The sequence below is a fragment of the Prunus dulcis genome, chromosome 8 (assembly GCF_902201215.1).
Source record: "Prunus dulcis chromosome 8, ALMONDv2, whole genome shotgun sequence".
Lineage (NCBI taxonomy): Eukaryota > Viridiplantae > Streptophyta > Magnoliopsida > Rosales > Rosaceae > Prunus > Prunus dulcis.
This window is the reverse complement of record NC_047657.1, coordinates 14,225,478-14,251,678: the sequence shown is the minus strand read 5'-3', so window position 1 is coordinate 14,251,678 and position 26,201 is coordinate 14,225,478. Positions and strand designations below refer to the sequence as shown.

The following is a 26,201-nucleotide window of genomic DNA, read 5'->3' as shown; positions in this document are numbered from 1 at the left end:
ATGATTGTATAATTAGGAGATACTATTCTAATTGATTACTGTATCTATTTTCTTGTAAAGCACTCATGTAAACTCCTATATATATCTTCTTATAGAGAAGAATAAAACGTAACCTAAAGTATTCAAACCATATTCATATTTTAACATGGTATCAGAGCAATCGATCCAAATTTCTCATATTCAAATCCAAAACCCTAAATCAAATTCCTCATATTTAAATTCCCCAAAATCCAAATCCCTCAAATCTAAAGTCCTCAAATCCTCTTATCAAAATCCCTAAACACATACCTCTAAAATCCAATTCCTGCATCAAATTCATAGATCAAATCGGTCAAATCACATTCCTCCAATCAAATTCTTCACATTCTCATATCACATCTTACTTCCACTGCAATGTCAGGATCCCCTACGATTCTCTCCCTTATTGCAGACTCACAGAAGCCTGTGGTCACTCTTGCTGACTCGACTACTCGGACTCGTGCTTCTATCCCCACCACCAAAGATTCTGCTTTTCATACGTCCTCTCAAAAATCAGCATGGATTATTGACTCTGGTGCTACGGATCACATGACATTTGATCCTAACCAACTTATTAGTCGCAAATCATCCACTCCGTCGATGGTATCTAATGCTAATGGTACCTCCCCTTGTGGTTGATGAGGGCTCTCTATCTCTCTCTACTTCCCTACATTTGGATTCTATATTGATTGTTCCATCCTTGGATCATAACTTGTTGTCTGTTGCACAACTTACTACTACTTTGGGTGTACTGTAATATTTTGGCCGAATCATTGTGTTTTTCAAGAAATCCTTATGGGAAAGACGATTGGGTGTGGTACTAGTAGGGAAAACTCTACTGCTTGGACTGGGCATCGGATAGTGAGACCGTTCCCATTAAGTTCAAATAAGAGTTTAGTTCCGTTTTCTCTTGTTCATTCGAATATTTGGGGACTTGCTAAAATTGCCACTCCGGCAAGAGATCGATGGTTTGTCATGTTTATAGACGATTGCACATGCATGACTTGGGTTTTCCTTCTTACAATTAAAGGGGAAGTTAGTTCCAAGTTTCAATAGTTCCATCAAAATGTAGAGACTCAATTTCGATTTTTTTATTTTCAATTTGTTTTGCAATTTTTTAGCCAAAAAAACCAAGACCGTCAGATTTCTGGGGAAAATTCGATTGGACCGTCTGGGAAGCGGCACATGGTGTCTTCCTGTTGGGAGCTGTCAGTGCTAACGTCACGCTGACGTTGGCGAAGCCACGCGCCAACGGTAAAAAAAAATTCATTCGGCTTTACTGACGTTAGCCACTTCGGGCAAGAGCTCAGTCGAAAATTGCCATGGGGCTGGGGGGTCCCAAGGCTTGCCCGGGCTTCAGGCTGCGTGCTGGAGGGCCAAAACGGGCCTTGGGGGGCCTGTTCCTAGGGTTTGTGTAGGGCGCTGGAGGTTCTCTAAATTGCAAGAAAATCAAACTACATAGGTCAAATTGCTAGAATTGAAACTATAAAGACAAACATGAAAATTTCATCAAACTAGATGAAAAGTGAGTTTTTGCCTAACTAATTTGCTTCCTATTTCATTTCATTATATTTTGGAAAGAAGCATAATGCATTTAACTTTTATTTTTCAAAGCTACAACAAGTTGACAGAGGGGCATATAACAAAGTTCATTTATATCGTTAACAAAGTCAAAACTTTGATCCTCAGTGTAAGGCTGAATGTTTTAGTCATTGCAGGTAAAAATCCTCACCTAATTATATACTGTAATATAGGATTCAAATAAAACTTCACCTAATCAATGGTATAGATTGATTGTCTGACAGTAAAATGTTTGTATGGATCCCAAATCCACTTTAATGAGACGGTGACGCAATCCCACACAAGTTTTATTTGTTCCCCATGCTTATTTATATAACTTAACAAACCCTCACATTTTAGGATCCTATATTTAACCCTACCAACTATATAAACATGCACAACTCATTTCCCGTTTCAATCAACATCTAACAATCCAACCTTCTCTGGTACAAAGAAAACACCTTAAACTTCTCATATAAAGAAACAAAAATGGTATTCAACACGAAGCTTCTTTTGGCCATCTGCTGCGTTGCATTAGTCTTCACTCTTGTCTCTGCAAATATTTCCCAAGCAGAGATCGATGGCTTCCTCGAGGAGCACAACAAGGCTCGTAAAGAGGTCGGCAACAAACCCCTTAAGTGGAACACAACCTTGGCCCAGTATGCCCAAGAATATGCCAACAAAAGAGTTGACGACTGCGCTATGGAGCACTCAAGGGGGCGTTGGGGTGAGAACTTGACATCGGGCGACGGCATGACCGGCGCAGCTGGCACTATCGTGCTACGGCGGAGTTGACAATATCGTGCTACGGCGGAGTTGATCCCGGGATGTGACAATTTGGTATCAGAGCCACTCTGCCGTGTGGTGCGAGTATGCCGACGGGGACGTCGGGCCCTTAAGGGGGGTGGATTGTAAGATCCCACATCAACCAACGGAGAGGGGGTGATGTGCCTTATATGTGCACACTAGCATCCATCTAGCACGAGGCCTTTTGGGAGCTCATTGGCTTCGGAGTCGTAGGAACTCCGAAGTTAAGCGAGTTGGGGGCCAAAGCAATTCCAGGATGGGTGACCCACTGGGAAGTTGCTCGTGAGCTCCCAGAAATAAAACCGTGAGGGATGGGGGCCCAAAGCGGACAATATCGTGCTACGGTGGAGCCGATCCCGAGATATGACATTGTGGGCTGATGCCCTCCACGTTTCAAATTTTTTTTTTTCTGGGTCTACAAGCGTATTTTGGTAATTTCCACACATAGGGGTATTTTTGATCATTTTGGCAAAAAATGCAGAAATGATTTCCTACGTGTTCATTGAGTCGACTACTATTGTTCTACCTAAGAATCAGAATGGTCTCACTTCAATTTCATAAATGTCCTTTGAAAAATTCACAAAATGTTATGTAAAGGCATTTATGTCCAACTTGAAATTAAACACACTTAATCCAGTAGTCTCAAACTAAAATTACTTGATAAAATACCCATAATCATTTTCCACAATAGTATTATTTTTCACTGAAATATGAAAGTCTCCCTTTAATTTTTCAGGGTATTACAGAAAACTAGCATGAGTTTTTCATCTCCCAAACAATGCCAATCTGATCTGGGCAACTCGAGCGGATGAGAACCCAAAGTTGTTGCAAGATCAAGATATGCAAAACATGAGAAACATTTTCCTCTATATCCATAATTAATTGAAATAATGTCACTTTTGGTCCTTGTGGTTTGCCCGATTTTTTTACTTTGGTCCATGTAATTTTAATTTTGTCAATTTAATCAATGTAGTTTGATCCTATCAAATGTAATTTTAATTTTATCAATTTAATCAATGTAGTTTGATTCTGTCACAATTCAAAGACAAATCCAAATTTCCATTCAAAATACTCCTCCACGTATGAGCAAGTGTTTATTCCATCAAGAAATCGGACGGAAATTTAGAAATGTCCTTTAAATTGCAATAAAATCAAACTACATAGGTCAAATTGCTAGAATTCAAACTATAGGGACAAACGGGAAAATTTCATCAAACTAGATGAAAAGTGAGTTTTTGCCTAACTAATTTGCTTCCTCTTTCATTTCTATATATTTTGGAAAGCAGCATAATGCATTTAAATTTTATTTTTAAAAGCTACAAGAAGTTGACAGAGGGGCCATATAACAAAGTTCATTTATATCGTTAACAAAGTCAAAACTTTGATCATCAGTGTACAGCTGAATGTTTTAGTCATTGCAGCTAAAAATCCTCACCTGATTATAGGATTCAAATAAAACTTCACTTAATCAATGGTAGAGATTGATTGTCTAACAATACAATGTTTGTATGGATACCAAATCCACTCGGTGATGCAATCCCACACAAGTTTTATTTGATCTCCATGCTTGTTTATAGAACTTAACAAACCCTACCATTTTAGGATCCTATATTTAACCCTCCCAACTATATAAATATGCACAATCTCATTTCCCATTTCAATCAACATCTAACAATCCAACCTTCTCTGCTACAAAGAAAACACCTTAAACTTCTGATATCAAGAAACAAAAATGGCGTTCAACACGAAGCTTCTTTTGGCCATCTGCTGCGTCTCATTGGTCTTCACTCTTGTCTCTGCAAACATTTCCCAAGCAGAGATCGATGGCTTCCTCGAGGAGCACAACAAGGCTCGTAAAGAGGTCGGCAACAAACCCCTTAAGTGGAACACAACCTTGGCCCAGTATGCCCAAGAATATGCCAACAAAAGAGTTGACGACTGCGCTATGGAGCACTCAAGGGGGCGTTGGGGTGAGAACTTGACATCGGGCGACGGCATGACCGGAGCAGCTGGCACTAAATATTGGGTCACTGAGAAAGAGTTCTATGACCCCAAGTCCAACAAATGTGTCAAAGAGGAATGTGGTCACTACCTTGCTGTGATATGGGGCAAAACCACTGAGGTCGGATGTGGCATTTCAAAGTGCAAGGATGGGAAGAACTACATCGTTTGCAGCTATGATCCCATGTACCAACCCGAGGACGAGCGCCCATACTAGATGATGTATGTACGCACACTTACATGAGGCCCGTTGAGAGGTCCCGTGTTTTTTTTTTTTTTTTTTTTTTTTCGAGCGCCCATACTTGATATGGTATTGTGAGAGGTGACAAGAGAATGGATAAAAAATGAAAAGAATAATATTATTTCATTTTTGTAATTTCTAACTAAATATTATCTCGTTCTCTTTATTTTTTTCTTTTGTTTTTGCTCAATCTCAATTGTCTAATGCCTCCCCATCTCGCATTTGTCTTTAATTTATTAAAAACAATACGACAAATGTGATATCAAAAGGATGTTAAGTGTATGTTTGGTATTCTATTTGAACAGTCCTGATCTCTTGGACCCCTGTAGTCCAAGAGATTTATGGTCACTCACCGTTGGATGTAAATTCAACGGTTCACTCATTTATGACTTGAATCGGGTAATAATCATTTATGTCATATTGCATTTATATATATCATTTTGAACCATTGGATTAATATCCAACGGTGGGTGACCACAATCTCTTGGACTACAGGGGTCCAAGAGATCACGCAAATACTTAAAACCACGCAAATACTTAAAACCTAAACAAATCGTTTTTTTAAGAATTTTTACTACAAACTGTTTTTAATCTTAAAGTATGGATTTTAGAACTCCTTGTTTTTAAAGTTTGAATTCCCTCCATAAATACCAAACAAGTTTTTGAATCTTAAAAATTTGATTTTAGAACTCTTTGTTTTTAAGAAAAATTATAGTTTTTGAATTTAATACTTGAATAGATACCAAACGCCACATGAGATTTTCTTGTTCATGGATGCATGTGTTTGCATGCACCGTTTCTTTAAGTATATATGAGATTTTTTGAATTGAGATTTGTAGACCAATTTGATTGTGGGTTGTATCATAACTAGGGACGATCCTTAGTAAAGATTAACTTGGGCTATAGCCCATGTGTGGTTTTTTTTCTTAGCCCAACATTTATATTACAACCCACTGAAGCCTACAAATAATACTTCTTTACACATAATTCACGTAAGGTAAATTTAGTCCATCTCATTATCTATGTTTATAAAGCAAAAGACAGAGAATTGTGAAACATTCAAAATACCAAAAAATACCCTTAGTTAATTGACACATTAAGAATTGAAATTATTAATTAAATGAGGATAATACGGTAAATTCACATTTTTTTATTAAAAAAATTAAAATTAAAAACAAAATCATATAATATGTCATACTTTTGTAGAACAAAACTATCCATGTTATTTTTTTTTATATTAAAAATAAAATAAAAAATAAAAAAGAAAACCAATTGGTACACGCGTGAGCATGTGCCAAGAGGCTAGTAAATATAACAAATCTTGTATGATATCTTATACCATTTCAAGTCAGATTAGAACTTCATATGACTGGAAGCTAAAGTTTAAAAGAACACTTATGGTAAAGGTTGAAATGTCACCTAACTTTTTATTCAAGATCTCAAAGAATTTTTGGATTAAAACGCTTCGTCAAGATTGTTGGTGCAGTGATTAGAGGTAGGAACTTGGATTGCTTTATGTCATTATAGATTTTGAAAATTTGAATGTGTTGGTTGTAAATATATGTTATCAATTATGTCTATGTTTTTTTTCATCTTCAAGTGAGGGAAGAATCGAATTTAAGAATTCTTATATTGGAAAGAAAAATACAACTAGACAAAAACCTAACCGGTTTATCCAAAATTTTAATAAGGGACTAATTATCCGTTACTTTGGTAAGAAACATAAGGCTAAACAACCGTCACTACTAGACAACGGTCTTAAAACATCAATCCTTGCAAGACCATACTCAAATTGAAGCTTGTAACCTTAGCTTTCTATACATATAAAGATATGTGAAAACAGAGCTATGGTTAGTGAGAAATTCGAATCCAAAGACAAACCCAAAAATTTGAATTTTCGTTTTCCAGCTTCCTCCGTTTGGGCAGTTTTGAAAACATAACTTCACTCCAATATTTAATCCCCCAAAACTTAAACAAAATCAGTGAAGTCAAAAGGGTTTTGACCCTTGCTATGCCTAGTTTCCAAAACATGAAAAACCTTTCAAAAATTCATAAATCCGAGGAACATTAGAGCCACAGTAAGGCCCATGAACTGAAATTTCCAAAAATATACGAAGTTTCAGAATTTTATCAAGAGTCTCTTTCAACACCTCAGATACCATCCTTAAGACTCGAAATCATACTCCAACATCATTTCCTTGACCTAAGCTTCCCAAAAACAAGATTTGGATTTAAAGTTTGAACACCCAAACCCAAAAAAATTTAAACACACCCAAAATCCGATAATCTTGATTTCAAAATTCTTCTTTGATTTTCTTATGCCTCAGAAGGTTCAAAAATCATTCTCAAACTCAGTTACAACTATAAATCTACTCAAACAATTAATTATACCAAAACTCAAGGATTGCAAATGAACTTAGAACAAGAGTCCCACCTTTCATCCTTCCAATTGTTTCAATATTTCCACTATTTTCTTTTCTACCTCTCACATTTGCTTTCTTAATTCTCTCATGGATGTAATAGTAATAACATCTCCCTTATTTCCAAGTCTCCTCCTCCTCCTCCTCCTCCTGTTCTTCTTCTTCTTCTTCTTCTTCTTCTTCTTCTTCTTCTTCTTCTCTCTCTCTCTCTCTCTCTCTCTCTCTCACACACACACACACACACACACACACACCAGAAACTCACTTAGCTCTAAAAGAAATCAGATTCATCATAGGGGAATCTTAGCCTCGGTGACTCACCCTCTAGTAGCCTTCCAACTCACACCTTAAGCTAATGACTCACTTATACCAACTCATCCCCAAAATGATTATTGATTTGAAAACTTGAGGCAATGGGGAAAGAATGGGTGGAGAGTCGGCTGATGCCCTCCACGTTTCAATTTTTTCTTTTTTTGGGTCCACAAGGGTATTTTGGTAATTTTCACACATACGGGTATTTTTTGTCATTTTGGCAAAAAAATGTAGAAATGATTTCCCACGTGTTCATTGAGTCGACTACTATCGTCCTACCCAAGAATCAGAATGGTCTCACTTCAATTTCGTAAAAATGTCCTTTGAAAAATTCACAAAATGTTATGTAAAGGCATTTATGTCCAACTTGAAATTAAACACACTAAATCCAGTAGTCTCAATCCAAAATTACTTGATAAAATACCCATAATCATTCTCCACTATAGTATTATTTTTCACCGAAATATGAAAGTCCACCCTTAATTTTTCAGGGTATTACAGAAAACTAGTGTAATAACCCAAAACAAAATATTAAGAAAATAACAAAATATCTAAAAAGTAGGAATAATATCTTCTAGCGAAAAGACAATTTTGCCCTCGCATTATTTAATAGGGAAAAAGTTGACTTTTTGATCGAGAAAGAATTTGGCAATTCTGCTTGCGCCGTTGCGTAGAGCACGGCGAAAGGAGTCTGTAGACACGGAGTAGACCCGAATCGGAGTTGTAACGAAGAAGATACGATCAAAATACTGCGAAGGGCAAAATGATAATTTGGTCAAAAAGTCAGATTTTTATCTCTTCTCTCTCCTCTCTCCCGTCAGCTTTCTCTCTCCTCTCTCTCTCTCCCTCCCGCGCGACTCCAGTGACCTCTCTCCCTTCCGATCGAGACAGCGGCCACCACAGGCCGTCTCGATCTCCACCGTTAGTCCCAATAGCTCCGCCACTCACCCGCCGTTCTTCCCCGACCAACCTCAGCCGCGGGGACGCCAGAAACTGACCGGAATCTGCCATTGTCTGCCGATTTCCAATTTAAACTTCCAGCTCGTTTTTCTCCTTCAATTCTCCACCAAATCGATTGATTAAGGTATGATCTCTCAGCTATTTTTCATGTTCTAGCTGATGGATGTATGGGTTTCGATCGATTGTAGCTCTAACACGTTCGATTTTCGACTTGAAATTTGGCCGAAACTTCGGCAGCCGTGATCTACTGTTTTCGATCACTTTTTGAGGTATGTCCAAGAACAAAAGTGCCTCCAAATGGGGTGTTTTACCTAGGATAGGAGTTTGGAGTCTTGGTTCCAAGATTTTTCGACCACCCGAAATTGCTTTGGACACCCGAATCTGCCCGCGCGTGAGGCAGAACGTGGGAGAGGATGGTGAAGTGACTCTAGACAGTTTTGAGATCCTCGTGTCGTCACTAGCGCCTAAAATTTTGCGGATCTCGATTCGGAGTCCGTTTGAGCCCCGAACGGATTTTTCATATCGCGCGATCTTCGGGCACTGTGCCTTTAAATCGTTGGATCGCACTGAATTTCAGGATCGTGTAAGATTCGAAGGATTGTGAATCAGAGACCCGGATACCCCGAAATCGCGAACCCTGGGGCTAGGGTTTGAATGTAAGGAACCTTCAGAGAAGCCCAGATTGGCCATCGGAGACCGTGGACCCACGTGGTTCTGGATCGGCCGATCTGGCAGCTTATCGCTTAGTGAGGCTTCGGGTCTCTTGAGACCGTTCTAACTATCTAAAAAGCTAAGGTGGGCATACGAGTAACTTGAAATGAGTGCACGTATTTCTAGGAGCCGGGGGCAATGTGTTTAATTTAAATTCTTTTTATTTAGCAGATTATTAATTTAATATTCATGGTTAATCAGGCACCAGAGGTCCGATCGACCCACATGAGGGACCTTCGAAGGGTTCAACTAGCTCGGACCACCAGTGAGTGGACTTTCTTTCATGAATGATTTTATATAAATGAGTTATATAAATGATTTATATAAATAAGTTTACTTAAATGATTTTATATTGATTTTATATAAATAAGCTTTTATAAATTAGTTTAATTGAATAAGTTTTATGAACTGTTTCTTTCAAGCATGATTTGTACTGTTAAGTATTTTGATCTACGTGATGCTTAGTTACTGAAGCTCTAGTAATATAAAAAGCAGAGTTTGAGAACTTTACCAGAGGAGATAGTAGTTAAGTTTCAGATTTACTGAGATGCAGTGAGTTATTAGATTTTTCTCAAAATAGTTTATTTTAAAACCACCGTGTATCCGCCTTTTTATTTGGTGATTACCCTCAAACGGACCGATGTCTACGGACATCCAGTCTGTTTACAATTTAGTCAGTGCACTTGACTTTGCCTCACGAGTTACGGGGACGCTCGGACCGTGAGTGCCAGGATTTGCGGCTCGGCAGACTTGGTGTCCCGAGACCTGCCAGGATTTGCGGCTCGGCTGACTTCGTGTCCCCGAGACCTGCCAGGATTGCGGATCAGGCTGACTACGGTCCCCTGTATCTTGCTAGAGCGGCTCGAGTCGACTTGGTGTCATCGAGACCTGCCGGTGGATCAGGCTGATCATAGTCCCTGATTTCGCCAGTTTGCAGCTCGGGTAGACTACGTGACGCCCAAGACCTGCCAGGGGAATTGACGGATATGACAGGGGTACAAATAGGTGGTAGTTTCAATGGATTTTGAGTTATTTTATCCAGTTATGATTTTCAGTTATTTTATACCAGTTTCTTTAATATTCGCGCATTTATATCTTTATATAATTGTTCAGTTTTACGAATCTATATACGTACGATTATATATATATTTAGATGAATACTTTATATTAAACATAGGTGAACTTTAGCTTTACTTATCAAGTTATTTTTAAACGGGGGTTATTATGGTTATAAATTGTTTTCAAGAACATTATTTTTGTCCACTCACATTTTCAATCGGTTTTTCGCCCCGAGGCCATAGAAGTGCGAGGGATTCCACCACCGGGCCATTCATAGCTTCCGCGCCACCAAAAGAGGTAGAGTTTTGTAGAAAAACCCTTGAAACCTTGTAAACTTTAGAAAATGCTCTGATATCTAGTTTTAGTGGAAAACTGGAGCTGGTGAATACTTGGTTATTCAATTCTGGCAGTTGGTGTATAATTATTTGATTGTTTGACAGGTGGAAAAATTTGGGTTTGGTCAAAATACAGGGGAGACTCTGCCGAATTTTCGGCAGGAGTCCAAAGAAAATTTTAATAGTAATTGTAGTAGGAAGGGTAAAATAGTCATTTGTGCCCGACAGTTGCCAGATGTCGGACACGTACAGGGCTTGGTTCAAATTCCAAAGTGGAATTAGGATCGGGTCCTGTCAATTTGGTATCAGAGCATAGGTTTTACTTCCTGTAGACTTTGCACTTTGTGCATCCTCGTTTTCTTTTCAAATTGGGCCCAGATGGTGGTGGTATCCGTAGGAAAATTAGACAGATATCTCGATGTAAGGAGATGAGATTTCTAAGTTGGATAGGAACTGCACCGGTATCTGAACCGGTAGAGTAATCTGTTGTTAGTGGCTCGTCAGGAGTCGTATTTATTGCACCTAGTAGACGGGGAGATCCAAATGTCCAGTAGATCTTGGAGGTATTAGCTCAGGTTTTAGTCAGCCAGAGATCCATACGTGAGATGGGTGGATCAAGTAAAAAGGATTGAGAGCTATAAATTTGGATAATGGTGGTACCCAGTAGTAAAGGAGAATTACATTAAAGGAATGTAGTAGATCGTGGAAGTCATGGTTGTTCCACTGAAGAAGAGAGTATTGGCGGGATTTGTTTAAGAAGTGATACCAGGATACTAATACGCAACAAGTATTTTAGAACCGAATTTGATAGTCAGTATTATCTACAAGTCTACAGAAGGTGTGGATGCAAGAGTTTTTGCTGCAGAATAGAGGATAATGACTGGATCAGGATATGAGAAAAAGGTTTCACGTATTGTTTCTACTAATAGAGATTGGAAAGTAAGAGGTAGTACCTAGTTGCGATAAGGTTAAAAGCCTCCATTCAAGATATTGTGATTAGTTAGCAGTTGGTTAATTTTGGTGTCGAGGTGATGCCTGCCCCAGCCAGATAATGGGTAGACCATGGGGTACGCTCTGCGCACAGTATTTGGATGAAGGTAATACTAAACAGGAAGAATTTAAGAGAGGTAATTACAGTAGTGATTACTGTTTCCAATCATCGAATGGTCGCAGGTTTGGAGGTTGCCAACCTGGATTTAGTTCCAGTGAAAGTACCAGTTAGGGTAATAATATTGGAAATCGTTCTGGGCTGGTGCAGCCAGGAGTATTGGAAGACAATTGTTGTCAGACTGTAACAGGAGAAGTTACCCTAATGTGCCAGGTGTGGTAGGCAGTATTCCGGGCCCTGCTAGAAGAGTACTACTGGAAGATAATATTATGGACAGTCTAAATCTTTTCAAAAAAGGTTGCCGCTGTTCCCTTAGTATAAAAAGATTATTTCTGCAATGAAACAAGTATGCAAGGTAAGTTATAGGAAATACCACAGTTGGTGAAGCTCTGTTTAGCAATGGACCCAGATCAGTATGGCTAATTGAGGAAGCAGTCAGCTGAAGGGATGTAGTAACAGTTTTAAACCTGCAGATAGATAGTATAACCTGACTCAGTAGGAAGCATGAATTGCTGCCATTACAGATTGAATTTCCCTTCGGCATGGTTAACTGGAGATCATCCTAGGATTGGATTGATTTGGCCGGATACCGTACCTCAAAGCTATCTTTCATTGGGGAATCAAGTTTATTCTTGAGCTCGTTCCAGGAATGGAGCTTATTTCTCGGGTAAAGTACAAAATGACACCAGTAAGTTGAAGGAGTTAAAGACTAAATTGCTGGAATTGATAGCAAGAAGGGTCATTCAGCTTAGTTTGTTCCTCATTGAAGTGTTCTAGTGTTATTTAAGGAAGGAGATATCATCATGAAGTTATGCATGGACTCAGGGTAACTGGATAAGATGACGTCTATGGTTTCACAGTAAGGAATTGTTTAATAAGCTAAAGAGTGCCAAGGGGTTTTCTGAAAAGTGACTTGAGGCTTGGATAGCTCCAGTAACGAGTCAGAAAGGAATATGTACCAAAAACAGCGTGTTGAATGAGGTATGGGGACTCTGAGTTCCTGGTCATACTATAAAGAATTTAAGGATGTGCCAGTGGTATTTTGGACCCCCCGTGAACAGAATGTTCGGGCTGTATTGAGATCGCCTCATGATTATGTAGCTAGATAACCTTTGGGTGTATTCTAAGAAACAGAAGGCAGATGTGAAGTATGTAAACATTGGGTGGTGGACTCTGAGAAGGCAGTAACTTTATGCCAAGCTCAGCAAGTGTGCGTGTTGGAGGGACAGAGTGAGTTTCTTGGGACACATGATTGCGGTTGAGAGTATTTTGTTGATCCTCAAGGATTGAAGCAGTAGCGAAATTCGTTACGACCAATCAGTGCTACAAAGGTACAGAGTTTTCTAGATAAGTCGATTTTTACTGTCACCCTGTGGAAAGGTTATTCACCAAGGCGACACCGCTCATCTTTTTAGCAAAGAAAAAAATTACATGGGTGTGGTCAGACCAGTGAAGAGGATGATGTTAAACATAAGAACAGGCCAATTACTACTTCGATTTCAGTACTGCAGGAGGTTAGTGGGAACTTGGTATGCTACAGTAATGTTTGTCATAAGAATTGAGGTTTGTGCTGATACAGTATGGTAAAATGAGCACTTATGTGATTTAACAATTGTGGAAGCATAAATCAAAGTATTCTATTCACTATTTGGAACAGGCCACAGTAATTTTGGCCTAACAGGTTGCTGACAGTATTTTTATGAGGAAATATGCCAGATCTTTACAGATCGCAAGAGGTTACAAAATTTCTTTATACAAAAGGAAGAAAACTTAAGACAGAGAAAATTGTCAAAGGTTATAGATACACTCAGTATGAAATCCTCAGGAGAAGTGGCTTATTTCCGAAGGAGATAGATTATCAGCGATAGTAGTACAAAAGTTGAGCTGGATACAAATATTCAGGAAACACTGTTAATTACTTGTCAGGAAAAATCAGTGCTAAAGAACTCGGATATTCGCAGGTTAATTCCAGGATCTTGATTTGATTTTTATGAGTAAAAGGGTTGAATTACATGACACGAGGAGCAAAGGTTTAAAATGGAGATCTTACAAGGAGTTTCTTATGATGAAAGGAACAGTATAAATTGTCAGCAAGGAATAGCTCAGTGACAGGAATCAACAAGGTTCTTGCAACCACTTCCAAATTCTGAAGGAAGGCTAAAGTAACTTACGGTGGATTTTGTGTTCAGCCTCCTTGAACATAGAGGAAGCAGAGTGGAGTGTAGGAAATTAAGGATCGATTCAGTAAGTCTGTGTATGTTCTGCAGGTGAAAGCCAAGTATAGTCTGAATAAACTGGCAAGGATTTTCACAGATAAGATCTTGCGACACTATGGAATACCAATCCCTATGGTTTAGATCAAGAAATCCAGGTTATGTTCCAATTGGACTCAGCTAAAGGAAGCTTTTGAAAATTGATTACAGTTTAATACTACAATTCACACTAGACAGATGACCAGCTTAAGAAAATGACTCAAACTGTAGAAAGGTTATTAAGACATGGTATATTACAGTTTCAGAAGGATTTGGGTGAAAAGATACCGGTTTGAGAGTGTGCCTTAAGTGATAGTTGTCAGACTTCCTCGGATTACAAATCTAAAATTAGCTATTGGTATCTATAACTAAAATGTTTCCAATTGCTGCTTTATACGAGACATAGTATGAACCACCCAAGTATGAAGATGAAATGTTAAGCAAGGTTTATTGAAATCTGAAAGAGTTGAAGGAAACAAAGAACCTTATTGAATTAAGCAGAGAAAGACTCAAGCGACCCAGGATTGGCAAGGAGTTATGTAGATACTAGAAGAAGGAGCTTCAGTTGGGTATTCTTCAACATTTATTGCTTTAAGAAGGTGAAATGAGATTTAAGGAAGCAAGGGAGCCAAATCCTAGCTATATCGGACCCAATGAGATTATAGAATGTGTGGGAAACAAGCAGTTCAGATTTTGGAATAGGAAGTGTCCAGCTTTCAGTGATACATGCTGTGTAATGACCTGAGTTGCAGATACAGGAGCAATCCTTCCCCTCTTTGAATGACAAGGATGTAAATTTCGAGGACGAAATTTTTATAAGGGGGGTAGATTGTAATAACCCAAAACAAAATATTAAGAAAATAACAAAATATCTAAAAAGTATGAATAATATCTTCTAGCGAAAAGACAATTTTGCACTCGCATTATTTAATAGGGAAAAGTTGACTTTTTGATCGAGAAAGAATTTGGCAATTCCGCTTGTGCCATTGTGTAGAGCACGGCAAAAGGAGTCTGTAGACACGGAGTAGACCCGAATCGGAGTTGTAACGAAGAAGATACGATCAAAATACTGCGAAGGGCAAAACAGTAATTTGGTCAAAAAGTCAGATTTTTATCTCTTCTCTCTGCTCTCTCCCATCAGCTTTCTCTCTCCTCTCTCTCTCTCCCTCCCGCGCGACTCTAGTGACCTCTCTCCCTTCCGATCGAGACAGGGGCCACCACAGGCCGTCTCGATCTCCGTCGTTGGTCCCAATAGCTCCGCCAATCCCCCGCCGTTCTTCTCCGACCAACCTCAGCCGCGGGGACGCCGAAAACTGGCCGGAATCTGCCATTGTTTGCCGATTTCCAGTTCACACTTCCAGCTCGTTTTTCTCCTTCAATTCTCCACCAAATCGATCGAGTAAGGTATGGTTTCTCAGCTATTTTTCGTGTTCTAGCTTATGGATGTATGAGTTTCGATCGGTTTTAGCTCTAACACGTTCGATTTTCAACTTGTAATTTGGCCAAAACTTCGGCCGCCGTGATCTACTGTTTCCGGTCACTTTTTGGGGTATGTCCAAGAACAAAAGTGACTCCAAATGGGGTATTTTACCTAGGATAAGAGTTTGGAGTCTTGGTTCGGAGATTGTTCGACCACCCGAAATTGCTTTGGACACCCGAATCTGCCCACGCTTGAGGCAGCGCGTGGGCGAGGGTGGTGAAGTGACTCTGGACAATTTTGAGATCCTCGTGTCGTCACGAGCACGTAGGATTTCACGGATCTCGATTCGGAGTCCGTTTGAGCCCCGAACGAATTTTTCATATCGGGCGATCCTTGGGTGCAGTGTCGTTAAATCGTTGGATCGCACTGAATTTTGGATATGTCGGTCTACACGATTTCAGGATTGTGTAGGATTCGAATACTCCGAAATTGTGAACCCTGGGGCTAGGGTTTGAATTTAAAGGGATAACGCAATTTTGGCCAATCCGACCGTTCGTTTCGGACCAAATTCGCGGAACGTGGTTCCTTCTCTGTAAGGAACCTTCAGAGAAGCCCAGATTGGCCATCGGAGACCGTGGACCCACGGGGTCCCGGATCGGCCGATCTGGCAGCTTATCGCTTAGTGAGGCTTCGGGTCTCTTGAGACCGTTCTAACTATCTAAAAAGCTAAGGTGGGCATAGGAGTAACTTGAAACGAGTGCACGTATTTCTAGGAGCCGAGGGCAAGGTGTTTAATTTAAATTCTTTTTATTCAGCAGATTATTAATTTAATATTCATGGTTAATCAGGCACCAGAGGTCCGATCGACCCACAGGAGGGACCTTTAAAGGGTTCAACTAGCTCGGACCACCAGTGAGTGGACTTTCTTTCATGAATGATTTTATATAAATGATTTATATAAATAAGTTTACTTAAATAATTTTATATTGATTTTATATAAATAAGCTTTTATAAATGAGTTTAATTGAATAAGTTTTATGAACTGTTTCTTTCAAGCATGATTTGTACTGTTAAGTATTTTGATCTACGTGATGCTTAGTTACTGAAGCTCTAGTAATATAAAAAGCAGAGTTTGAGAACTTTACCAGAGGAGATAGTAGTTAAGTTTCAGATTTACTAAGATGCAATGAGTTATTAGATTTTTCTCAAAATAGTTTATTTTAAAACCACCGTGTACCCGCCTTTTTATTTGGTGATTACCCTCAGACGGACCGATGTCTACGGACATCCAGTCTGTTTACAGTTCAGTCAGTGCACTTGACTTTGCCTCATGAGTTTCGGGGACGCTCGGACCGTGAGTGCCAGGATTTGCGGCTCGGCAGACTTGGTGTCCCGAGACCTGCCAGGATTGCGGCTCGGCTGACTCTGTGTCCCCGAAACCTGCCAGGATTGCGGATCAGGCTGACTACGGTCCCCTGTATCTTGCTAGAGCGGCTCGAGTCGACTTGGTGTCATCAAGACCTGCCGGCGGATCAGGCTGATCATAGTCCCCTGATTTCGCCAGTTTGCGGCTCTGGTAGACTACGTGACACCCGAGACCTGCCAGGGGAATTGACGGATATGACAGGGGTACAAATAGGTGGTAGTTTCAAAGGATTTTGAGTTATTTTATCCAGTTATGATTTTCAGTTATTTTATACCAGTTTCTTTAATATTCGCGCATTTATATCTTTATATAATTGTTCAGTTTTACGAATCTATATACATACGATTATATATATATTTAGATGAATACTTTATATTAAACACAGGTGAACTTTAGCTTTACTTATCAAGTTATTTTTAAATGGGGGTTATTATGGTTATAAATTGTTTTCAAGAACATTATTTTTGTCCACTCACATTTTCAACCTGTTTTTCGCCCCCAGGCCATAGAAGTGCGAGGGATTCCACAACCGGGCCATTCATAGCTTCCGCGCCACCAAAAGAGGTAGAGTTTTGTAGAAAAACCCTTGAAACCTTGTAAACTTTAGAAAATGCTCTGATATCTAGTTTTAGTGGAAAACTGGAGCTGGTGAATACTTGGTTATTCAATTCTAGCAGTTGGTGTATAATTATTTGATTGTTTGACAGGTGGAAAAATTTGGGTTTGGTCAAAATACAGGGGAGACTCTGCCGAATTTTCGGCAGGAGTCCAAAGAAAATTTTAATAGTAATTGTAGCAGGAAGGCTAAAATGGTCATTTGTGCCCGACAGTTGCCAGATGTCGGACACGTACAGGGCTTGGTTCGAATTCCAAAGTGGAATTAGGATCGGGTCCTGTCAACTAGCATGAGTTTTTCATCACCCCAACAATGCCAATTTGATCTAGGCAACTAGAGCGGATGAGCCAAAGTTCTTGCAAGATCAAGAGATGCAAAACACGAGAAACATTTTCCTCTATATCCATAATTAATTGAAATAATGTCACTTTGGGTCCTTGTGGTTTGCCCGATTTGTTTACCTTCGTCCATGTAATTTTAATTTTGTAAAATTTAATCAGTGTAATTTGATCCTATCACATGTAATTTTAATTTTATCAATTTAATCAATGTAGTATGATTCCATTACAATTCAAAGACAAATCCAAATTTCCATCCAAAATACTCCTCCACGTATGAGCAAGTGTTTATTCCATCAAGAAATCGGACGGAAATTTGGAAATGTCCTTTAAATTGCAATAAAATCAAACTACATAGGTCAAATTGCTAGAATTGAAACTATACGGACAGACGTGGAAATTTCATCAAACCAGATGAAAAGTGAGTTTTTGCCTAACTAATTTGCTTCCTCTTTCATTTCTTTATATTTTGGAAAGCAACATAATGCATTTAACTTTTATTTTAAAAAGCTACAAGAAGTTGACAGAGGGGCCATATAACAAAGTTCGTTTATATCGTTAACAAAGTCAAAACTTTGATCCTCAATGTACAGCTGAATGTTTTAGTTATTGCAGCTAAAAATCCCCACCTCATTATAGGATTCAAATAAAACTTCACTTCATCAATGGTATAGATTGATTGTCTGACAATACAATGTTTGTAAGGATACCAAATTCACTCAGTGACACAATTCCACATAGGTTTTATCTGTTCTCCATGCTTGTTTATAGAACTTAACAAACCCTCCAATTTTAGGATCCTATATTTAACCCTCCAAACTATATAAATATGAACAATCTCATTTCCCATTTCAATCAACATCTAACAATCCAACCTTCTCTGCTACAAAGAAAACACCTTAAACATCTGATATCAAGAAACAAAAATGGCGTTCAACACGAAGCTTCTTTTGGCCGTCTGCTGTGCCGCATTGGTCTTCACTCTTGTCTCTGCAAACATTTCCCAAGCAGAGATCGATGGCTTCCTCGAGGAGCACAACAAGGCTCGTAAAGAGGTCGGCAACAAACCCCTTAAGTGGAACACAACCTTGGCCCAATATGCCCAAGAATATGCCAACAAAAGAGTTGACGATTGTGCTATGGAGCACTCAAGAGGGCGTTGGGGTGAGAACTTGACCTCGGGCGACGGCATGACCGGCGCTGCTGGCACTAAATATTGGGTCACCGAGAAAGAGTTCTATGACCCCAAGTCCAACAAATGTGTCAAAGAGGAATGTGGTCACTACCTTGCTGTGATCTGGGGCAAAACCACCGAGGTCGGATGTGGCATTTCAAAGTGCAAGGATGGAAAGAACTACATTGTTTGCAGCTACGATCCCATGTACCAGCCCGAGGACGAGCGTCCATACTAGACGATGTATGTATGCACACTTACATGAGGCCTGTTGAGAGGTCCCGTGTTTTTTTTTTCTTTTGCTATCGCACATACTTGATATGGTATTGTGAGAGGTGACAAGAGAATGGATAAAAAATGAAAAGAATAATACTAGTTCATTTTTGTAATTTCTAACTGAATATTATCTCATTCTCCTTATGTTTTTTTTTTTTTTGTGCTCAATCTCAATCATCTAATCCCTCCCAATCTCGTATTTGTCTTTAATTTTTTTTTATTTTTAAATATGACAAATGTGATATCAAAAGGATGTTAAGTGTATGTTTGGTATTCTATTTGAATTCAACTTTTTAAACTACAAACAAATAAATTGAGTCCAAAATTCAAAAAATATGTTTCGTATACCAAGTTACTCAAAACCACGCAAATACTTAAAGCCCAAACAAATCGGTTTTTTAAGACTTTTTACTACAAACTGTTTTTAATCTTAAAGTATGGATTTTAGAACTCCTTGTTTTTAAAGTTTGAGTTCCCTCCTTGGATACCAAACAAGTTTTTGAATCTCACAAATTTGATTTTTGAACTCTTTATTTTAAAGAAAAATCAAAGATTTTGAATTTCATACTTGAATAGATACCAAACGCCACCTAAGATTTTCTTGTTCATGGATGCATGTGTTTACATGCACCGTTACTTTATGTATATATGAGATTTTTTGAATTGAGATTTGTAGACCAATTTGATTGTGGGTTGTATCATAACTAGGGCGGTCCTTAGTAAAGATTAACTTGGGCTATAGCCCATGTGCGATTTTTTTTCTTAGCCCAACATTTATATTACAACTCACCGAAGACTACATATAATACTTCTTTACACATAATTCAAGTAAGGTAAATTTAGTTCATCTCATTATCTATGTATATAAAATAAAAGGTAGAGAATGGTGAAACATTCAAAATACCAAAAAATACTCTTAGTTAATTGAAACATTAAGAATTGAAATGAATAATTAAATGGGGATAATACGGTAAATTTACATTTTTTATATTAAAAAAATTAAAATTAAAAACAAAATCATATAATATGTCCTACTTTTGTGGAACATAACTATCCATGTTATTTTTTATATTTTAAAAATAACATAAAAAATAAAAAAAAATAAAACCAATTGGTACATGCGTGAGCATGTGCCAAGAGGCTAGTAAATATAACAAATCTTGTACGATATCTTATACCATTTCAAGTCAGATTGGAACTTCATATGATTTGAAGCTAAAGTATAATAGAACACTTGTGGTAAAGGTCGAAATGTCACCTAACTTTTTATTCAAGATCTCAAAGAATTTTTGGATTAAAACGCTTGGTCAAGATTGTGGGTGCAGTGATTAGAGGTAGGAACTTGGATTGCTTTATGTCATTATAGATTTTGAAAATTTGAATGTGTTGGTTGTAAATATATGTAACACCCCGACTCCAAATTAAACCCCTTATTTAAATTATTTAAATTATTTAAGGGAAATTACAAATTTACCATTGGGATAGGGGTATTTTGGTCATTTTCTTACCCAAAGAGAGTTTGGGGCAGTGACTAGTATTTTTGGGAATGTCGTACTGAGATGAGTCCGTAGACACGTAGTGGGCTCGATTCGGAGTTGAAACGAAGAAGTTACGGGCAAAACAAGTTCAGTGGCAAAATCGTTAATATTTTGAAATCAGATTTTTTATAAAAATCAGATTCTCTCTCTCTCTCTCTCTCTCTCTCTCTCTCCCTGCGCGCGCAGAACAGCCCCCTTTGTTACTGTTCACCACGGTGTTTTTTGGGCCACCACCGTCGCATCCGGCCACCGCTTGGGGTGGCACCGGTCCCAAAAGAACCGTGCCATCCTCCTCTTCCCATCCCGACCAATCCCAGCCACTGGAACCACCTGTGCTCGCCGGAAAATGCAAAAATCCGACCGGTTTTAACCCAAAATTCAAAGAGCTTGTTCTCTCTCATTTCTTCTCCAAATTTGACGAGTAAGGTATGGTTTTCCACCCATACTCTAGCTGATGGTTGGATAGGATTTCGTTAATTTTGAGCCCAGGATAGTTGATCTTCGATTTGAAATTCTGCCGATTTTGGGAGTTTGTTTTCGGCCGGTGACTTTTTGGGGTAGGCCTAAGAACAAAAATGACTCCAAATAGGGTGTTATACCTAGGGTAGAAGTCTTGGCCCGAGGTGTTGAGATTTTTCGGCGAAGCTTTATCGCTTTGGACACCCACACGCTGCCCGCTCCTGTGGCGGCGCGTGGGCACTGTAGTAGAGGGGTATTATTGTCCCAATGTGATCTCCTGGTTGTCACGAGTGCTTAGGATTTTGCGGATCTCAATTCAGACATCGTTTGACTATCGAACGGATTTTCGCATATTGTGCGTTATCCGGATTCAATAGGTTCTGACCGTTGGATCGTTTCCCAATTAATATATGATAATCTAGGTATTTCTAGGATCGTGCAAGAATTCACGGATCGTGAATCGGAGCCCCGGATGTTCCGATTTAATAATTTAAAGTTTATGTTTTATATTAACCGTCAGATCGTGCGATCGTGAGCGATCTGAACCAAACTTGCAGGACGAGTGTCCTATACCTTGTAGAACCCATAGGAACTTTCGGATCGGAATTTGGAGGTCGTGGTCCCCGTGGGCCCCTTTGACCAGGGTTAGGGTAGTTTGACCCTTGGTTGACCGTGAGTCTCCCGGAGTAATCTCACCTTCCCAGGGGGGATTATCCGGTGCTAGACTATTGTTGAGGTTTACACAATATTAGAATTAATGTATATATTTATATATGTTTGTATAAGGGTACAAAAGAGTCTAGAATGTCAGTTTGAAGTGCTATACGCACAACCTTAGGTACCTCCCCGGATTTTGGTTACACTACAAGTACCACCATGTGAATGTTATGTCCCACGTGGCGTAGGTTATCTGGCGTGCGGACAGGCCCCATACGTGGCGTTGGTTGTACCGGCGTATGGGGAGATATTGTGATATTATGTTAAGGTCGCACGTGGCGTAGGTTATCCGGCGTGTCGACAGACCCCATACGTGGCGTTGGTTGTACCGGCGTATGGGGAGATATTATGATGTGATGTTGAAGTCTCACGTGGCGTAGGTTATCCGGCGCTGAGACAGGCCCTATACGTGGCGTTGGTTGTACCGGCGTATGGGGAGATCTTATGATATTATGGTGAGGTCGCACGTGGCGTAAGTTATCCGGCGTGTCGACAGACCCCATACGTGGCGTTGGTTGTACCGGCATATGGGGAGCTATTGTGATATGGTGTTCAGGTCTCGCGTGGCGTAGGTTATTCGGCTTTGAGACAGGCCCCATACGTGGCGTTGGTTGTACCGGTGTATGGGGAGATATTGTGATAGTATGGTAAGGTCGCACGTGGCGTAGGTTATCCGGCGTGTTGACAGGCCCCATACGTGGCGTTGGTAGTACCGGCATATAGGGAGATTATGTGAAATACAGAGAAATGAAATAAGGTATTGCCTATGTGTGGAATTGGGTTTTAAGGAAGAACTACGTGTAGCTTGATCCCTCAGTGAGGGTGCGTAGGCAGCCTAAGGTTATTAGGTGCAACCGCGGACATAGATGTGATTGTGTTAGGAGGTTAAAACCATGTATGTTGAAATTGAAAAAGTTAGATGATGTACGTTGAAATCTAGTAGGCATAAATTGATTTGCTAGCATGCTTGGTAGTTGAGAATTATCGGAAGGCCAAAGGCCGTTTATGTGAATTGCATGAAATTATATTGTGCATGCTGCCAGTTTTGGATATTAAATGCATTTTTACGTAGGTTGAAATTTTGGGAAATGTCCAATTTACAAGGGAGACTCTGCGGAAATTTCGGCAGAAAGTCTCGGTCTTTAGTAAATGGGCCCAGCATCGGGGTGATGTCGGGAATTTCCACAGGATTCGTCTCGGGTTTCGGAAAATTCGGGGCGGGTCCTTTTAATATATGTTATCAATTATGTCTATGTTTTTTTTCATCTTCAAGTGAGGGAAGAATCGAATTTAAGACTTCTTATATTGGAAAGAAAAATACAACTAGAAAAAAACCTAACTAGTTTATCCAAAATTTTAATAAGGGACTCATTATCCGTTACTTTGGTAAGAAACATATGGCTAAACAACCGTCACTACTAGAAAACGGTCTTAAAACATCCAATCTTTGCAAGACCATATTCAAATTGAAGCTTGTGACCTTAGCGTTCTATACATATAAAGATATGTGAAAACAAAGCTACGGTTAGTGAGAAATTCGAATCAAAAGACAAACCCAAAAATTTGAATTTTCGTTTTCCAGCTTCCTCTGTTTTTGCAGTTTTGGAAACCTAACTCTACTCCAATATTTAATCCCCCAAAACTTAAACAAAATCAGTGAAATCAAAAGGATTTTGACCCTTGCTATTCCTAGTTTCCAAAACAATGAAAACCCTTAAAAAAATACTTCATAAATCAGAGGAACACGGGAGCCAAAGTAAGGCCCATGAACTGAAATTTCCAAAAAAATACGAAGTTTTAGAATTTTATCAAGAGTCTCTTTAAACACCTCAAATACCATCCTTAAGACTCGAAATCATATTCCAACATCATTTCCTTGACCTAAGCTTCCCAAAAACAAGATTTGGATCTAAAGTTTGAACACCCAAACCCAAAATTTTTGTTAACACACCCAAAATCCGAAAATCTTGATTTCAAAATTCTTCTTTGATTTTCTTATGCCTCAGAAGGTTCATATATCATTCTCAAACTCAGAAACAACGATAAATCTACTCAAACAATTAATTATACCAACACTCAAGGATTGAAAATGAACGTAGAACAAGAGTCCCACCTTTCATCCTTCCAATTGTTTCAATATTTCCACCATTTTTTTTCTACCTCTCACATTTCCTTTCTTAATTCTCTCATGGATGTAATAGTAATAACATCTCCCTTATTTCCAAGTCTTCTCTTCCTCCTCTTCCTCCTCCTCTTCTTCTTCTTCTTATTCTTCTCTCTCTCTCTCTCTCTCTCTCTCTCTCTCTCTCTCTCTCTCTCACCAGAAACTCACTTAGCTCAAAAAGAAATCAGATTCATCATTGGGGAATCTTAGCCTAGGTGACTCACCCTGTAGTAGGCTTTCAACTCACACCTTAAGCTAATAACTCACCTATACCAACTCATCCCCAAAATGATTATTGATTTGAAAACTTGAGGCAACGGGGAAAGAATGGGTGGAGAGTGGGCTGATGCCCTCGACGTTTCATTTTTATTTTTTTTTGTGGGTCTACAAGGGTATTTTGGTAATTTTTACACACAGGTATTTTTGGTCATTTTGGCAAAAAATGCAGAAATGATTTCCTACGTGTTCATTGAGTCGACTACTATCGTCCTACCTAAGAATCAGAATGGTCTCACTTCAATTTCTTAAATGTCCTTTGAAAAATTCACAAAATGTTATGTAAAGGCATTTATGTCCAACTTGAAATTAAACGAACTTAATCCAGTAGTCTCAATCCAAAAGTACTTGATAAAATACCCATAATCATTCTCCACTATAGTATTATTTTTCATTGAAATATGAAAGTCCACCTTTAATTTTTCAGGGTATTACAGAAAACGAGCATGAGTTTTTCATCGCCCAAACAATGCCAATCTGATCTAGGCAACTCGAGCGGATGAGAACCCAAAGTTGTTGCAAGATCAAGACCATGTAATTTTAATTTTGTCAATTTAATCAATGTAGTTTGATTCTATCACATGTAATTTTAATTTTATCAATTTAATCAATGTAGTTTGATTCTATCACAATTCCAAGACAAATCCAAATTTCCATCCAAAATACTCCTCCATGTACGAGCAAGTGTTTTTTCCATCAAGAAATCGGACGGAAATTTGGAAATGTCCTTTAAATTGCAATAAAATCAAACTACATAGGTCAAATTGCTAGAATTGAAACTATAGGGACAAACGTGGAAATTTCATCATACTAGATGAAAAGTGAGTTTTTGCCTAACTAATTTGCTTCCTCTTTCATTTCTTTAGATTTTGGAAAGCAGCATAATGCATTTAACTTTTATTTTAAAAAGCTACAAGAAGTTGACAGAGGGGTCATATAACAAAGTTCATTTATATCGTAAACAAAGTCAAAACTTTGATCCTCAATGTACAGCTAAATGTTTTAGTCATTGCAGCTAAAAATCCTCACCTGATTATAGGATTCAAATAAAACTTCACTTAATCAATGGTATAGATTGATTGTCTGACAATACAATGTTTGTATGGATACCACATCCACTCGGTGATGCAATCCCACACGAGTTTTATTTGTTCTCCATGCTTGTTTATAGAACTTAACAAACCCTCCCATTTTAGGATCCTATATTTAACCCTCCCAACTATATAAATATGCACAATCTCATTTCCCATTTCAATCAACATCTAACAATCCAACCTTCTCTGCTACAAAGAAAACACCTTAAACTTCTGATATCAAGAAACAAAAATGGCATTCAACACGAAGCTACTTTTGGCCATCTGCTGTGTCGTATTAGTCTTCACTCTTGTCTCTGCAAACATTTCCCAAGCAGAGATCGATGGCTTCCTCGAGGAGCACAACAAGGCTCGTAAAGAGGTCGGCAACAAACCCCTTAAGTGGAACACAACCTTGGCCCAGTATGCCCAAGAATATGCCAACAAAAGAGTTGATGACTGCGCTATGGAGCACTCAAGGGGGCGTTGGGGTGAGAACTTGACCTCGGGCGACGGCATGACCGGCGCAGCTGGCACTAAATATTGGGTCACCGAGAAAGAGTTCTATGACCCCAAGTCCAACAAATGTGTCAAAGAGGAATGTGGTCACTACCTTGCTGTGATCTGGGGCAAAACCACCGAGGTCGGATGTGGCATTTCAAAGTGCAAGGATGGAAAGAACTACATCGTTTGCAGCTACGATCCCATGTACCAGCCCGAGGACGAGCGCCCATACTAAATGATGTATGTACGCACACTTACATGAGGCCTGTTGAGAGGTCCCGTGTTTTTTTTTCTTTTGCGAGCTCCCGTACTTGATATGGTATTGTGAGACAAGAGAATGGATAAAAAATGAAAAGGATAATATTATTTCATTTTTTTTGTAATTTCTAACTAAATATTATCTCATTCTCTCTATGTTTTTTTTATTTTTGCTCAA

General features: G+C 39.0%; 3 protein-coding genes across 4 annotated transcripts; all 3 read left to right on the top strand.

Moving 5' to 3' along the window:
- The first annotated feature begins 1,997 nt into the window (after nucleotides 1–1,997).
- On the top strand, nucleotides 1,998–26,201 carry LOC117637197 (basic form of pathogenesis-related protein 1-like). Of its 2 annotated transcripts, XM_034372035.1 has the most exons (2): nucleotides 1,998–2,318; nucleotides 25,766–26,201. In XM_034372035.1, the coding sequence occupies exons 1-2, from the start codon at nucleotides 2,068–2,070 to the stop codon at nucleotides 25,998–26,000; spliced, it is 486 nt and encodes a 161-aa protein (XP_034227926.1). In that variant the 5' UTR covers nucleotides 1,998–2,067; the 3' UTR covers nucleotides 26,001–26,201. The 2 variants fall into 2 exon arrangements, with proteins under 2 accessions (XP_034227926.1, XP_034227925.1); XM_034372034.1 differs by lacking the exon at nucleotides 1,998–2,318 and having other exon boundaries at nucleotides 25,443–26,201.
- On the top strand, nucleotides 4,051–4,753 carry LOC117637198 (basic form of pathogenesis-related protein 1-like). Its single transcript, XM_034372037.1, has one exon. It carries the CDS (start codon nucleotides 4,118–4,120, stop codon nucleotides 4,601–4,603), a length of 486 nt encoding a protein of 161 aa, XP_034227928.1. The 5' UTR covers nucleotides 4,051–4,117; the 3' UTR covers nucleotides 4,604–4,753.
- LOC117637199 (basic form of pathogenesis-related protein 1-like) lies at nucleotides 18,444–19,183 on the top strand. Its single transcript, XM_034372038.1, has one exon. It carries the CDS (start codon nucleotides 18,511–18,513, stop codon nucleotides 18,994–18,996), a length of 486 nt encoding a protein of 161 aa, XP_034227929.1. The 5' UTR covers nucleotides 18,444–18,510; the 3' UTR covers nucleotides 18,997–19,183.

Bases quoted from the DNA above. Each gene is read 5' to 3' on its own strand.
- LOC117637197 (XM_034372035.1), top strand. From the start codon at position 2,068: ATGGTATTCAACACGAAGCTTCTTTTGGCCATCTGCTGCGTTGCATTA. The intron at 2,319-25,765 runs ATCGGGCGACGG...TGAGAACTTGAC, and splicing joins CGTTGGGGTGAGAACTTGAC to CTCGGGCGACGGCATGACCG.
- LOC117637198 (XM_034372037.1), top strand. From the start codon at position 4,118: ATGGCGTTCAACACGAAGCTTCTTTTGGCCATCTGCTGCGTCTCATTG.
- LOC117637199 (XM_034372038.1), top strand. From the start codon at position 18,511: ATGGCGTTCAACACGAAGCTTCTTTTGGCCGTCTGCTGTGCCGCATTG.